This window comes from Leucopleurus acutus (assembly GCF_964270905.1).
Source record: "Leucopleurus acutus genome assembly, chromosome: 2".
NCBI lineage: Eukaryota > Metazoa > Chordata > Mammalia > Artiodactyla > Delphinidae > Leucopleurus > Leucopleurus acutus.
This window is the reverse complement of record NC_139143.1, coordinates 112,797,814-112,813,850: the sequence shown is the minus strand read 5'-3', so window position 1 is coordinate 112,813,850 and position 16,037 is coordinate 112,797,814. Positions and strand designations below refer to the sequence as shown.

At 44.7% G+C, this 16,037-nt stretch overlaps 1 protein-coding gene across 8 annotated transcripts in view; it reads right to left on the bottom strand.

Moving 5' to 3' along the window:
• Window positions 1-16,037, bottom strand: part of TGFBR3 (transforming growth factor beta receptor 3) — a 204,820-nt gene that overhangs the window by 104,511 nt on the left and 84,272 nt on the right. For all 8 annotated transcript variants that reach the window (XM_082833124.1, XM_082833127.1, XM_082833128.1 and 5 more), the window contains one exon: window positions 9,957-10,141. In XM_082833124.1, the coding sequence (XP_082689250.1) occupies window positions 9,957-10,141 (185 nt within the window). The remainder of the gene's footprint in view (window positions 1-9,956; window positions 10,142-16,037) is intronic.

Genomic DNA, 16,037 nt, shown 5'->3' with positions numbered 1-16,037 from the left:
AAGAGGGAAATGGAGGCGGAAAAAGGAATCAGGAAAGGGTGCGCTGAAGAGTTAAGACTTAACGCGTGGGCTTCAAACATGGCCAGGATTGAGAGAGTTAAGAAAGAAGTTCAGGTGGAATTAAGAAAAAGCTGTGGGGCAGCAGATTCAGCTGAAAGGTCAGGGGTGAGGCTCAGGAATCTGCACTTAAGCATTTCCAAGGGATTCAGATGCAGGGGGTTCACGTCCCACACACACTTGGGGAAACACTGATCCACAGGATTAAGTCCAAATCCTTACCTGTTCAGCCTTTCCAGCCTCATCTTCCACTCCCAGGCCCCAGCTCGCCCCCATCACTGTTCCCATCACTGCCCCATCCTCTATTCCAGGGGTTGGCAAGCTTTATCTGCAAGTAGCCAGACTGTAAATATTTTGGGCTTTGTTAGTCTTGTTACCCTACTCAAGTCTTCTACTGTCATGAGGAAGGGGCCACAGACAATACATAAACAAATGGGCATGGCTATGTGCCAATAAAACTTTACTTACACCCCCCCCAAAAAAAACCCTTTATTTACAAAAACAGGCATCAGACTGATGAATGGATAAGCAAGATGTGGTACAGCCATACCACAGAATACTGTTCAGGAATAAAAGGGAATGACATAACTAATACACGCTACAGCATGGATGAATCTCAAATGCATTACGTTAAGTGAGATAGCCAGTCATAAAAGTCACCCATATTGTGTGGTTCCATTTATAAAAAATCTCCAGAATTTCAGATCTATAAAGAAAGTAGATTAATGGTTGCCTAGGGCAGGGGTGGGAGCATCGGGAATGGGGAATGACTGCTAATGGGTACCAAGTTTGGGAGTGCTAAAAATGTTCTAAAGTTAGATTGTGGTGGTAGTTGCACAAGTCTATAAAAATACACTGAAAACCGTTGACTTGTATGCTTTAAACAGGTGAACTTTATGGTAAGTAAATTACATACATACAAAAACGGGCAACAGGCAGGATTTGGCCCAAAGGCCATAGTTTGCCACTCCCTGATCTGCACATCAGGGAGTACAAGGAAGAACTTTCCTCCACACATGGTTTTGCTCTTCCCTCTGTGCATGTTGAAGCCTCCCTTCCCTTCTGCCCAGTAACTTCTACTTGACTGTCAAGCCCCTCATCAAATGCTCTCTTCTGGATCCTTCCCTCCCCTGCAGATAGAGTTACCACTCCCTCTGTTGGGCTCCTGCAAACTTCTGTTAATTTTATAACAAATAATGGTCATATTATTTGTCACACCGTATTAAATTTATTCTCCCTCAACCCCCAATGAGTGCTGAAGATATAAAGATGGGTAGGAGTCCAGCAGAGTGTCTACCTAGCATACAGTAGGTTCTCAATGAATAAGTCATTGAATAAGTCTGTAAAGGAATGGACAAATGAATCAATTATAGGAGTATTATTTAGAGAACATCAGTTTTATGAAGTGGTCCACAAGCTGAACCAAAAGAGCCAGTGCCTAACGCTGGAGGCACCAGTCCCAGGATACTGGTTAAGGAGCTGCAGGTAAGTGGAGAGGAGCGTAGAAATTCGGGAAATTCCAGAGGACTGTCAATAAAACTTGGTGACTGACCAAATATAAGGTTTGAGTGAATGGTTCAAAAGTGCCCAGACAGATGGTAGCAGTGCCATTGATGGGACAGGGAAGCTGGACTGGTAAACCAGCATGGGGGTAAGGAGAAGACTGGCTTAGAAAGGTCCTTAGAGTCAATTTTAGACATAAGAAAAGAGCTAGTGTTTGATTGTTTATTGTATGCCAGGCACACATGCCAGCCCTAAGGGGGCCACAGAGGCGTCTCTCAATCCTCAGTGAACCCCCTAAAAAACTACTATCATCTCCATTTTACAGATGAGGCAACTGGGGCTCAGAGAATTAAGTAACTCCCCCAGAGTCACACGCTTGGGACGTGACAGGGCTGAAGTCAGCCCTCTATCTGACACCAGGTAGAAGCACACTGATAGCCACTCCTCCACAGCACAGCTCAGGCACCTGGGAGCTTGAGGTAAGACATGAGAGGCAGGGAGCTTTGGAGACCCTGGAGAGAGTTTCGGGAGTTGCTGGCATGGAGGTGACAACCCAAATCCTGAGAACAAACAAGCCACCTCAGGGAGAGTAGACAGAAAAACAAGGGCCAAGGACCGCACTTCAGTCAAGACCCCTGAGAAGGAAGAAAGACCAGTTGGGAAAGAAACAGAAAAACTAGGCGGTAGAAAGAACTCTGAGATAGGAGTCAGGGTCTCCAGGGTCCAGTCCAGCACTGGCACCGATTCTTGTTTGACGGTGAATAAGTCATCGCTTCACTCCCTGGCTCTACAAGGTGGTTAGGACTAGGTTGTCTCGAGGGCACCTCTCCAGTCCCAGCATCGTATGAGTTGGGTCAAAAGGGCATCTACAGAGACTAGTTCAGGAGAGCAGAAGTCAGGTTGCAGAGAGGAAAGAAGGGAAAGGCAGGACACACAGACTCACTCCTTCAAGGTGTGGGATAGGCGAGGAAAAGAGAAACAAGAGAGTACAGAGAGGCGATCAGCAGGGCCAAGTTCACACATGGCCTCTTCACTGCGGGAGAAAGGAAAAGTAAAATCATTAAACATGGGTCTAATTTTCACAGAAATATTTAGAAAACACAGTGAGGAGTGGGACTCTTGAAAGTAATAAATTCTTCTGCAGAATTTGGGCATTTAAATCAGAGGTATTAGCAAGTAAATTGACATTCTCAAATAAAATGTCAAGGTAGCAAATCAGCAATAGAAACAAGAAAATACAAGCTGGATATCTGGGAACTCTGCAACACAAACTGGGCCTTTGCCCAATCGGCACATCAGGGTCTCAGATTTGCACACCCGCTCCTTACTTTGGTCTGTTGCTTTCTTAAAATACTCTCCGAAAAGTCACATTTTCAAATGTGGAGGGTGCTCCTAGAAAATGTTAGAAACATTTTCTAATGACAGTTTTGGGAAATTATACAGTCTTTTAAAAGTCAAGAGAAGTTACCATGGCAACAACAGTATGGGTCAGGGTTGTAACCCTAACCTCCATAAAGACAAACACCACACTGGTTGGAAAATGCTGCTGCTGGACAAATTTTAGAAGGAGTCAAGGCAGCCTCTCCTCCAGACTGGGGAAGAGGCAATAACGAGAGAGGCTCTATCAGTGTGTCAGCTCCCAGCCAGCAGAGAACATAACTGGCATTACCTCATGCTAAAATGGCAGAGTCCCACCAGGCCCAGTCCTTCTGTGGGGCAGGGGGCATGCTTTCCCAGGGCAATGTTACTGTGATACATGGCAAAGTTGAAGCCACATGGCTAACCGGCGTATTGGTAGGAACGTTATAACTCCTTCACTTCCTCTTGTGTCCTAATTTGTTTGCTATATCTCGATGTTTACTATTATCGCTCTGATTTCTGCTTTCACTTTTTTCTAAGATTCCAAGACTGTGTTTTTGGAGAGTTCTCATTTGAAAGTTAGCTGTAGCTTCAGATTGAACATCTTGCCCCAACGTGTTAGAAACCATCAATGACTGGCGTGGCCAGTTCTACCCGGCCTGCATTGCCTTCCGTGGAAACAGCAGCCGGAGGTCTAGCGGGCTGGCTAGCCCCACCCCACGGCCTGACTGCTCCCCTGTCCAGTCCGAGCCTGGCATCTTCATACTGCGCAGCAGGTTGCCATCATTTAACCTGCACGGAGTATCTTCAAGTGAAGTGGCAACTCGTTTTAAATCATGTGACTGTCCTATTCATTTAGGGCCTCCAATCCTATGTAAGAGCCAGGTTCAGTGGCCTTTCAAGTTAATGAAATAATTTCCACAACAACGGTCAAACGAATGGGGGAAGGGAGGAGGAGGGGAGAGAGGGAAAGAGGAAGGGAGAGAGGAGAGAAGAAAGGGAGAGGGAGAGGGAAGAGGAGAGAGAGAAAGAAAAAGGGAAAGAGAGAGAAAGAGAGATGAATGCCTTTAGAGAAACGTGACCCTCCTTGTCGGTGTAACTTTCTCATAAATCTGCTGTAGGTCTGTGACAAAACGGCCAGTTCAAAGATAACCTTACCTGTCAGCCTGGGGTGATTTCCAAAACAACTTCCATTTAAACAAACACCAGGCAGTGTTTACACATGGAAGGTGTTTGTTTAGCAACTGAATTTCATCAGTATATAGTGTCTGTGTGTGAGGAGTTTACTGTGACGCTTGCTTATTAGCACACACTGCACACAAGATCTCTGAAATATAAATAGCCTTGAGTTTGTTTGAGGTTTTTTTTCCCCAGCATATACACAGGACTAGCACTGGAAAGTCATTCATGAATAACAGCAGAGGGGAAAATGTCCCGGATAAGAGAAGGAAGGTAACTAGTGTGCTAGTGTTCATTTGGTATTCCTGCTCTCATGTGTATACTCTCCAAAAAACAAGTCTTGAAATTTTTTATCAGTCCTTTTAGTTGTGATGGGTAAAGGTAAGACACACACCCATTCCCCCTACCCCTGCACTGTTCCATTATATTTTTAATAACTGAGGGGAAGGGGAACAAAAAGAGAGAAGTTGTCAACTTACTAATATTGTGGAAACGGGAAAGACGACAGATAGATAGATAGGTAAGTAGGTAGGTAGTAGGGCTCTCCAAAATGTTTAATCCCTGAACTGCAAGATTCCTCAAAGTAAGCAAAAAAGATGTCAGGGGCTTTCCTGGTGGTGCAGTGGTTGAGAGTCCGCCTGCCGATGCAGGGGACGCGGGTTCGTGCCCCAGTCCGGGAGGATCCCACATGCCGCAGAGTGGCTGGGCCCGTGGGCCATGGCCACTGAGCCTGTGCGTCCAGAGCCTGTGCTCCGCAACGGGAGAGGCCGCAACAGTGAGAGGCCCGCGTACCGCAAAAAAAAAAAAGATGTCAAATCAGATGGCAAAGTCCACACACTGAAGGTCCTGCGTTTCACGCATAGCAGGAAGAGTCCCTTAATGTGTTTGTTCTCCCTTGTCACACAATTCAAGCAAGTTTGGTTACAAGTCATGGATTACTAGCAGAAGACAGGTGAGTTACTTTATGTGGAGGCAGCTGAAAGCTTTATTTGGGGTGGCGGTGGGGGGAGGAAAATGATCAACTGTGAAAAACAGATGGGAGGTGACATTTAGCGTAGGATTAACAGCCACATAGAGTGCAAGGGCTCCTGAGCTGAGTCCTGCATTTTATAATTACTGACACTTGGCGTGATAATCTTCTAAGTCAGAAAGGAACAAAGAGACAATGCCACACAAAAAAACACCCTCACTACTGCCCCAAAGCCACAAGGAAGGGAACGAAAAGGAACTCTGAGCATCAGAAAGAGCTATCACAAGCCTATGCAGGAAACCCAAACCTTCGGTGAGAGATCTGCTGCCTCGTGGAACAGGTTGAGCCAAGTGAGACAGGGTGGCAGGTTTCATAGCTGGGAGCAAGGTCAGAGCTAAAGGTGAAAGGGAAGTGGACTGACGTGTGGGAAAACCTTGGACTGTAGAGTCACACACGGGCTCAGAGGTGGGCTGCATGCCCCAGGGTCTGCCGTGAAACCTCCCTAGGCCTCCCTCCCTTTCCAGCCGACAGTGAGGATGGGCGGCGACGGCACAGGTGCCGGGCAGGCGGCTAGCCCACAGCTGGTACTTCACCACCACTGTGGTCACTGTTACTGTTATTTGGGGCCTACGGGAGCTGTTAAGAGGCAAGCAGAACCGTTAGCATTAGGCTGTGTTTTCTTCCTTCTCTTTCTCCCAACTGTGGTCTCTCCCGCCCTCAAACAGAACCAGGGAAGGAACAATTGTACGCCACAGTCCTCTGAGAAGACACCAAGGGAAAGTAACTTGGAGACACACGTGTGATTAACCGCATATCCCACGCGGCCCTGCCTGCCAAGAAGCCTGCCAAATTTCAAACCCAGTCGTACCCACCACAGAACGCTTATGGCTAGCAAACGGCACTTCTCTTTTGTCCTCATTTTGCTTTTCTGCTTACACTCTTGGTATGTCTATTGTTGTAAGCCCATCCCAAATCCCTCTTTGGAATGAAGCAGAGAATAAGTAAATACATACAAGAATGAAGGGTTCTGAGCTTTCTGAAGGGTGAGGATAAAGTTATTAAACCTGGCCCCTTTCCCATGACCATGGATCCTCCCAGATCCTCACTCCACCCCTACAGCCAGTCGCTGGCTTGGCACGCCCATTAACAGTCGCTTCTTCAATGTCAAAACAAATACATAAATTTAAACGTCCATATCTGTTATACACATACGTACTGCTAACTAAGGGCTTTTCATAATAAGCGAGCAGTTAGACAGACGGGAAATAGAAAAGAAGCATCGCCCGGAAAAAGCATGTCACAATAAAAATTAGAGGATCGGAAACAAAATTGTTGCCATTCCAGCAACTAATGAACGTATGTTACTGTAAACAAGCCTCTGGTGGTGCTACAGCCCTTCTCAGGAATCAGGAAACACCCAGAGGGACTGAACTCAGGGGTATGGGCAGGGGATGGAGCGGTAGTCAGAACAGAGTAGGGGCAGGAAGTGAGGGAGGGGCGGGACATTTTACCTTGAAGTTAAAGGGCACAGGCAGCTGGTTTTCATAGGGTGAAGCCGATGACATCTCCCCACTTATTCTAAAAGACAAAGTTGGTCTCTCAGGGCTGTTTACCCTCTTCTGCCCTCCTCTGTCGCCAAAGAGTCTTTTTCCAGTTTCCGGTTCACTTCCAGGACTGTTGTTTCCAAAACCAATGATTACAAATGAGAGGTGTGGTCTCAGATGAAAAATACAACTACAGGTCTGTGCTGTCCTGATGAGAACCCAGCAGGGAAGCCAATGGCAAAGCCATGCTTTGCCACAGGGGGCTTTGTATGCATTATTGTATCAAGTATGTTTCTGATACAAATTCTCTGCTGGCCTATAAAATTGTTTGTCTAATTGAGTATAACTGTTTCCCCAAATCTTGTCAACCTGCTGAGGTTATTACTTCCAGGCGTAGGCTCTGTCACCTCCGCCACACAGGAAAGGCAGCAGCCTCTCCTCAGCTGAGGGAGCTTAAGGCGCCCGGGAGGTAGGAATTCAGTAAAGTGTTAGAGAAGGGATGATTTATAACAGATCTTAATGCTAATCCTGTACCAAAACAAGCCGGTCGGGGCGGGCAGTGGGGATAGGGTTGATTTAGTAATTCCCTCACATTTAAGGAGGACATCATGAAAAACAACGACTTCGGTCATAAGAGTCAAAGTAATTATGGCTTGGAGCCAGTAGGGCATTCTTTTCTAATGTATAAGCAGCAACATTTAGCATTTCATCTTGAAAAATATTTGCCCTTAATATTTCGTAGAGACATGCACAAAGGCTGCCTCTGGTCCTCCCACTATTACCTCCAGAACGGACTGGCTGTGATTTTTAGCACAGACCATATCTAATAGCATATCTATAAAAATCAAGTTATCCATTGAGAATATCAGAAAGAGTTGAATGGGTTTAGGTTGGAAGAGGAAGCAATCCTAGTTTAAAAAAAAAAAAAAGTGGCTATAGTTAAGGTAAATTTTATGGGTAATTAATATACCGACAGGTTGAATTCATTTTTTAACAGCTTTACTGAGATAAAATCCACATGCCATAAAATTCACCCATTAAAAGTACAACTCAATGGGTTTTGGTTAGTCACATGTATTGACATTTATCAATGGTATTTACTAGATTCATATTCAATTGTGGAACCATCATTACAATTTAATTTTAGAACATTTCTGTCCCCCCAAAAGAAACTCTGTACTCATAAAGTCAGCCCCCACGTCTCTCTTTTGCTCTTCAGCCCTAAACAACCACCAGTTTACTTTCTATCTCTATAAATTTGTCTACTCCGGATAGCACGTGGATTCTGCGCCTGACTTCTTTCACTTAGCGTAACGTCTTCAAGGTTCATCCACGTTGCAGCATGTATCAGTACTTCACTCCTTTTTATTGCTGAATAACATTCCATTGTATGGATATATGTACCACATTTCAGTTATCCATTCATCAGCTGATGGGCATTCAGGTTGTTCCCACTTTTTAGCTATCATGAATAATGCTGCTGTGAACAATCGTGGACAAGTTTTTATGTGGACGTATGTTTTCCTTTCTCTTGCATATACACTTAGGTGTGGAACTGCTGGGTCATATAGTTCGAATGATTTTAACAAGCTGTTGGCATGGCTGCAGTCCTGTATCTCCAGAGTCACATGTGAAGAACATGAGAGATACTTAATTGTTCAGGTTTTTAAACAAGTTTTAGAGACTATCCCCCGTAGGCCCACTTTCTTTACTTCTTCACTGAACGTACGACATCCCTTGACGCCAGCTAATTTTCCGTATCTTCAGTAGAGCCACGTCTATTTTGATCTAACATAGTCAATATAAGTGTGGGAGAGCTCTGCTGTCATTCCTTGAGGTATTCTTCTTTTGCTTCAGTCGTCTTATGTGAATCTATTTTCAGAATCAACAACAGTACCGCACAGTTTAGCACGCAGAATTTCTGCCGCTTCTGTAATCGCTCGGACTTGCTTTTCTTTCTTGCTTCTTCTGAGAGAGCATGTATAATATGAGTAATTATTGCCACTAAAGAATTGCTGGAGTCAGCAAGGCTTCATAGGAACTGCACTTCCTCCTCCCTTCCTTTCCCTCCCACCCAAATTCTCCCCCATAAGTTAAGAATTAAAGACGCATTACTGGGATAAAGAAATCCAACCTGAAATATGTGTTGCAGCAACAATGGCAAGCAACCAAGAGTATTAATGATAATTTCCAATGTAGCTGGAAAGGTTAGATGATTTGTCTTTGAAATGAGCCAACTCTGCACACTTTCACAAGATTAAAATCAGTTTGCTTTTCCTTCTGCACACCTCACCTCTCCTATTCCTACCCACCCCCCCCACCCCCAAAAAGAAGAGTGGTTGAGGCACATAGACAAACAGTTCCGGAAATTAACTTTCCTGACCAGAAGAAAGCTCAAAGATAAATTCTGCTCTACATTAGTTTTTCTACACTTCACTGTGATCATGGTTTATTGTGGTTTCTCTCTTCCTGAAGAGCTAATAACTGCGTGATAACATTTCTGACACAGAAGCTTAGAAACAGAAAGAATGACAACTGTGTGTTATCTTAAAAGAAGCAGGGGGACCATTATCCACAACCCAGGTCATTTCTGAGCCACAAGAAAGAGGAGGCCATTTCTCTCTTATGGTAATGACCTTGGGCAAGTGAGTTCCCATTGTGCCTGTCACCTGTAAATTGAGGGTAGTAATAGGACTTCGTGGAATAAGTGTACGAGTGCTTCAAACAGGGCTGAGGATAGAGGAAATACTGAGCCACTATGAGCTTGGGTCATCATCACCACCACCAAGACCACCACGGTCTTCAAGAGGCTGCCTGGATAACATAAGGAGCTACCCACCCCCAGTGCTTTCATGCACATACAAGGTACTGCCATCCTTATTCCAGAGTGCTTCTGTTTCCTCTGACTCATCCTGCCGGAGCAATAGTTCCACAAGACAAAACAAAGAAAGATGAAGGACAGGGCACAGGAGAAGTCGAGGAAGACGTTTTACAATGACAGAGAAATGGCACCTTATTTTGCTTTTTCACAGCCATGTTTTAAAAATGAAATTCTTAAGAACATTCTTTCCACTATGAGGCAGGGAGGGGGACCAGGAAAGTTGAAAAGCTGAAAAATCTCTCTAGAGCGAAGTCTTAGAGTTGCCCAGTCCAGAGAGCAATCCTTCTGGATTAAATGAAATCCTTCTCTGTCTCTTGAGTGTACTTTGTGTCCTCCTCCCCACTTACGTCCATACATGAGCATCCTCGTTAAAGCCAGAAAGGAAGAAAAGGACTCTTCATCCAGGAAAATGTCTTTACAAATTCCTAGGGGCAGTGGGTAGAAAGCTGGCACCTGCGCCTACCTCTCTCTGTGGCTGGCCGGGCCCCTGGTCGGCAGTGCGGAGGTTCAGGACGTGCACCTCCTGGGGCAGCCCCACCGTCCCCCTGCTGGCACATCCCGACAAGACGGTGAAGCTCTCCATCAAGGCCTGGACTGGATGGGAGGCATTGACAGGCGACAGTTCACACTGGGCGCTGGGCTCTGGACCTGCAGAGGGAATCACAAACATGAACCCCTCAGAATCTGCAATTAATTGTGCCATGATTAAATTAATTGTTCTGAATATACAAGTCACTGACAACCCACCAGAGGTGCCTTTCCAGGTAAGTTGTTTCCAGAACTAAATGGCAAAAAAGCTAGTCTATTCTTGTAAAATCCCAATCTCTTAAACTCCTTTTGGATACTTTTGATGTGTATTTGATTAAATTCCCTTTTAGACACACAAGCCACGAATGTATTCCTCTGGATGGAGGAAAGTTCCCATTTGACATGTGTTCAATTCTTCCTTCCCCTCTTAGAAGAAAACCAGAGATAAATAGAATAAGTTGTGGAAAGCCCCAATGATATTACGCATAAATATTAGACACCTAAAATTGCACCCAAAAAGGTATAAGATGCAGATTCTACCTTTCTAAGTGCTTCCCCTTCTTAGGGAAAGCAAAACAATCTTAAGAACATACAAAAGCAAGATGCAATGAGCAGAGGCAACTGGGGCCAGAGCTGTACAGCAAAGTTTGAGAGAGGTCAGAAAGATCCTCCCAAGAGAGGTAGGATACGAGCAGAGCCTCAGACAGAAAAAGTAGAACCCTGCGCATGCCTGGCTCCTACTTCCTCATTCTCCCTTCCTCTAAGCAATCAGAACTTAAATCTGAAATCCATCCTCTCCTCCCCGTCTCTACTTCCTGCAGCACTCACTGTCTCCATCCCTAGACAACTGCAGACCTTCCTGAAAGGAGCCTCTGGTCTCAAGCTCTCCGAGCTTCCTTCCATACAGACGAGGTTCACCTAACCCAGCGTGGTCCTCAACTGAATGGTTATTCCAGATGCAAAGACCTGCCCCGCCCAGCCCTGCAGTTATGTCCCGTCCCTTGAGAACTGCTGGTCTGTGCTCCTTCACCTGGCACACGAAGGCCTTTCTTGATCTAGCCCCTTCCTAGCTCTCCAGCCTAAGCCCTCCGCCTCCAAGAACCCCCACGTGGCTTAAATGTCTCGAAACATACCATGATGTTTCTCACTCTATGTCTTTATTCAAGCTTGTTTCCTTTTCCCAAATTCCTCGTCCGCTCTACTTCCACCCCCAAAACAAACATCCCAAGCTGAGGAAGGTGCACTACCTCTGTGCTCCCATAATTCCTCTGCCTGTCTCGGCTGTTTCATTTTCTACACTGTAACCACCAGTGTATATGTCCGTCTTTGCCAGTCCAGTGGGACCTCCCTGACAGCTGTGGGTTACTCTCTTTGTATCCTCAGCACCCATCACAGTGCCTCACGTGTAGGAAATGCCCAAAACATATTTATTAAATGAATCATTGAGCTTAAAGAAAACGCTGCCCCCTCTCTGATCAGTGATTAGGGCCCCATTCTGGGGACTTGGATTTGGCTATATGCAGCTAATAAGGGCAAACAGATTGCTAGAGTGGTGTGACATACATTAGCTGAACTGATAGGGAAGGACATCCAGAAATCAAAGGGACTCAGCGATACTTAAACCTCACATACCTCTGTAAGCTTGGTGTTGTCCTCAATTAGCTGAGGAGACTGGGACTTGGAACATACAGCATCCTAAACCCCGACCTTCCAAATGGAACCCGATAAAAGACCTGAATGCACTCCAAGTAGTTCTTCCTGACTTCTACATAATAAAAATACTCTCCGGGATTAGCCCCAGTCTAAAATGCAAATACAGTTCAAACCAGACAATCCTGTATCCCCACTTGCTGTGCTATATGCAGATACCCCACCTGGTGTGCAAGTCTATTTCAGAACTCACGGAAAGTATCTAGGTTGATAACAGTTATCAACTGTTATCTGAAATGAAGTATGTACCTTCTCAAATAATCACTGCCACCCTCCGTATTGCTCTCCTGCGCCCGGCTGCTTTCTGAGAAACAGAGGTGGTAAAGGAAGATGTCACGGCAGCAAAGTCAGGAGGTACTGGACACAGGATTCCCTGAATTCCCCAAGCACAGCAAACAGGATGAGCAGGTGCCCCCACCCACTCCTCCTGCCCGCACCAGTCACAGTGAGATATCTCACAGCCCAGAGCTCCAGAAGAAGTCTCCTACTCCTACACCGGGCGCTGGGCTCCGGACCTGCAGAGGGAATTGACCCTGGCGACTTGCTGTGGCTATTGCTACCAACACTGGGAAACCCTTCCGAATTGGTTTCACAGCCTCCTGCCATGAATTTCCCATTATCACAAATTAAGCACAAATAAAAATACTTTTCAGTTCCATTTTCGTATGTATGTACAAAGCTCTGACTGGACTATAGTTCCACCTAAAACACGTCTGCAAAAGGCTTGCAATCTGCTTGACTTGCCCTCCTCCTTACATACCACCATCACCCATTAGGGTCTTAAGTCACCACACTGCTCATCTCCACACTGGGCGAGAGCAAAACTCACTGGCAACAAACCAGAGGATAAGGTCTTACCCAAAGGTGGAGGGAATCAGAGAGGGGATGCCCCCAGCACTGAAAATGGGCACTCTTTGCCTTAAGAGTGTCTGTTCTCTGTCCTGCCAGAGTCTAAGACAGGGCAGACCCCCACTTTATGGGCTGCAGCTCCAGCCATGTGTTATACAAGTCAGTCCAAGGTCGAAAAAAAAAGAGAAAGCAATGTACAAGGCTCACTCTGATCAAGTGACGGAAGAGCTGCACTTTACAGAGACCCACTGGGGTCAATGTTTAAACATGCTCAGTATAGAGTGTCCCTGACCATCAGACACACTAGAGTAGTGTTGGCTGTTGAGGTGCCTTGATGAATTTTTTGTCCTCCAAGTTTAAAAAAGAAAAAAGTTCAACATATGATTAATACATCCTGAAGCCAAAAAGCCCCAGAAAGGAAGGAAAGAAGGAAGGAACCGAGGGAGGGAGGGAGGAAGGAGGGGGGGGGAGAGAGAGAGAGAGAGAAAGAAAGAAAGGAGGAAAGAAAGAAAGAAAGAAAGGAAAGAAAGAAAGAAAGAGAGAAAGAAAGAAAGAAAATGGAAAGAAGGGAGGAAGGGAGGGAGGGGAAGGGAAGGAAAGGAAGGAAAGGAAAAGGAAAAAAACAGGAACTATCTACCCCATCCTCCAAGGGTATATAAGACATGGTGCCTTCAACAGTTCAACACACAATGTCAGTCTGGTCTAGTAAGTAAGTAAAGAAAGTAAGCAAGTAAGTAATAAGTAAGTAAGTAAATAAATAGCTCCCGTTAAGTGCTCACTAGAGGCTGGGCAGTGCTACGTGCTATACATCCTTTCAATACCACCATAAGGAGGTTGTATTATCCTCATTGTAGAGAACAGGAAAGTGAGTTCGATGAACGTAAGTAACCCTTCTAAGCTTGCCCCAGTCGCTCAAGGCCTCAGACTCAGACCTGCCGCCAGGGCTAGTGTCTCTGTAAAGTGAAAGTTTTCATTAAAAAATGTTGGGCCCAGAACAAAATAATGCCATTTGCAGCAACATGGATGGACCTAGAGATTGTCATACTGAGTGAAGTAAGTCAGACAGAGAAAGACAAATATCATATCACTTATATCACTTATATATGGAATCTAAAAAAAAAAAAAAGGCACAAATGAACTTATTTACAAAACAGAAATAAAGTCACAGATGTAGAAAACAAAATTATGGTTACCAGGGAGAAGGGGGGGATAAATTGGGAAATTGGGATTGACATATACATACTACGATATATAAAATAGATAACTAATAAGGACCTACTATAAAGCACAGAGAACTCTACTCAATATTCTGTAATGACGTATATGGGAAAATAATCTAAAGAAGAGTGGATATATGTATATGAATAAACGATTTGCTTTGCTGTACAGCAGAAACTAACACAACACTGTAAAGCAACTATACTCCAAAAAAAAAAAAAAAGAAAATGTTAGGCCCAGATGGGCTCACTGGTGAATTCTACTGAACATTTCAGGAAGAAATTATACCAATTCTCTACAATCTCTTTCAGAAGATAACAGCGGAACAAATACTTCCTAACTCATTCTAACTCATTACCCTAATACCAGAGCTAGACATTGCAAGAAAACTACAGACCAATATCTCTTGCGAACATAGGTGCAAAAATTCTCAACAAAGTATTAGCAAATCGAATCCAACAATGTATACAAGGAATTATACGCCACAATCAACTGGGGTTTATCCTAGGTATGCAACATTTGAAAATCAATTAATATAATCTATCTCGCTAACTGGCTAAAGAAGAAAAATCACATGATCGTATCAATAGAAGCAGAAAAAGCGTTTTACAAAATCTAACAGTCATTCGTGATTTAAAAAACTCAGCAAATTAGAAACAGATGGGAACTTCTATTCTAAAGAACGTGTACAAAAAATCTCACAGCTAATGTACTTAATGGTGAGAAACTAAAAGCTTTCTCACTAAGATCAAGATCACTAAGATCAACAAGACAAGGACATCCCCTCTCTTAACTCCTTTTCAACATTGTACTGGAAGTTCTAGCTAATGCTTGCAGCTAGGTATGGCCATGTGATGAAATTCTGGCTAATAATATGTAACCAGAGGTGATACATGCAATCTCTAAGAAGTTTCTTAAGAAAGGAAGGAGTTGTGTTCTTCTGCCCTTTCCTCCTTCCTGCTGGTTGGAATACAGATGTGATGAACAGAGCTAAAGCAGCCATTTTAGGCCATAAGATGGAAGCAACATGCTGAGTCAGGTAAAGCAATAAGACAGAAGTTGCCTGGGTCATGATGAACATGGAGCTGTTGAATTAGCTCTGAACTGTTTTTTGTTTTTCTTTTTTTTAATATGAAACACACGTAACTTTTCTCTTATTCAAGCCAATATTGTTTTGAGTTTTCTGACACTTACAGCTTGACTTGCCTTCATTAGGCTTTATTTTACTTCAACCTTCTTCCCACCAGGACCTGCACATACAAGGTTTCTTTCAGCAACACTTTCCCTACCATTGCTATCCCTTTCCTCTGCCTTGGTGTGATGAACTCCTACCCAGATCTCTCAAGGAAGCTTCTCTTACCTCTTTTACAACATTAGATATACATTTTTCATACTCTCTATTTCTCTTCACTGCACTTCATGTGGTTATACTTATATAATTATTTGTGCAATTATTTGTTTAACGTCTGCATACACCCAAAGACTACAAATACCACAAAAGAAAGGAACCCAATCGTTCTGTTTTTTGCTGTATCCCTCAGCCCAGCATAATGTCTGGCACACAGTGTGCACTCAAATATTAATGACGGAAGGGAGTAAGAGAGGAAGAGGGAATGAACAATGAGGTGATCCATGTGCAAAGGATTTCATACCAATAGGAGACTCTATCTTAGAGTTCTTCCTTTGACTCTTTACCTAGTAGCCAAAGCTTCAATCTTATGGTAAAGTGAAAAAAATCGATCATGAGCTGAAGCAGGTGACGTTTTTGGTTGCTAAGAATCAAGTCTTCATCAGGGCTTCCCCACCCTCAAATGTCACAGAAGGCAGGAAATGCAAACCTGTTTTTGTCCTCTCATGCCAAACACGGTCTGGCAATATCCTTCTCTCCAGGTGGCATAACAATCCTCCCTCTCCCATAGCACAGCACACCCCCGGCCTCATCCTGCCACCCCCTGGGTCAGCCCCCAGGCCCTCCTGCCCCTCTCCTGCAGCCACGGCCTGCCTCCAGAAACTGGTCTCCCATCCTTCCCTACCGGCCTCACGGTGGTGTCTACAACGGGCTGCCCACACAATGTCAGATCCAACTCCAGTTAGAAGAGCTTCCACCTGGGAAGAGTTGATCCCCTCCCCAGGCTCTACCACACAAGCCTGAAGTAGGCAGGTGGCCGTGATTCTCACATGACCACCACAGGGCCCAAGTACAGTACCTCACAGTCACAAAGGCTCCGAAACCAGGAAA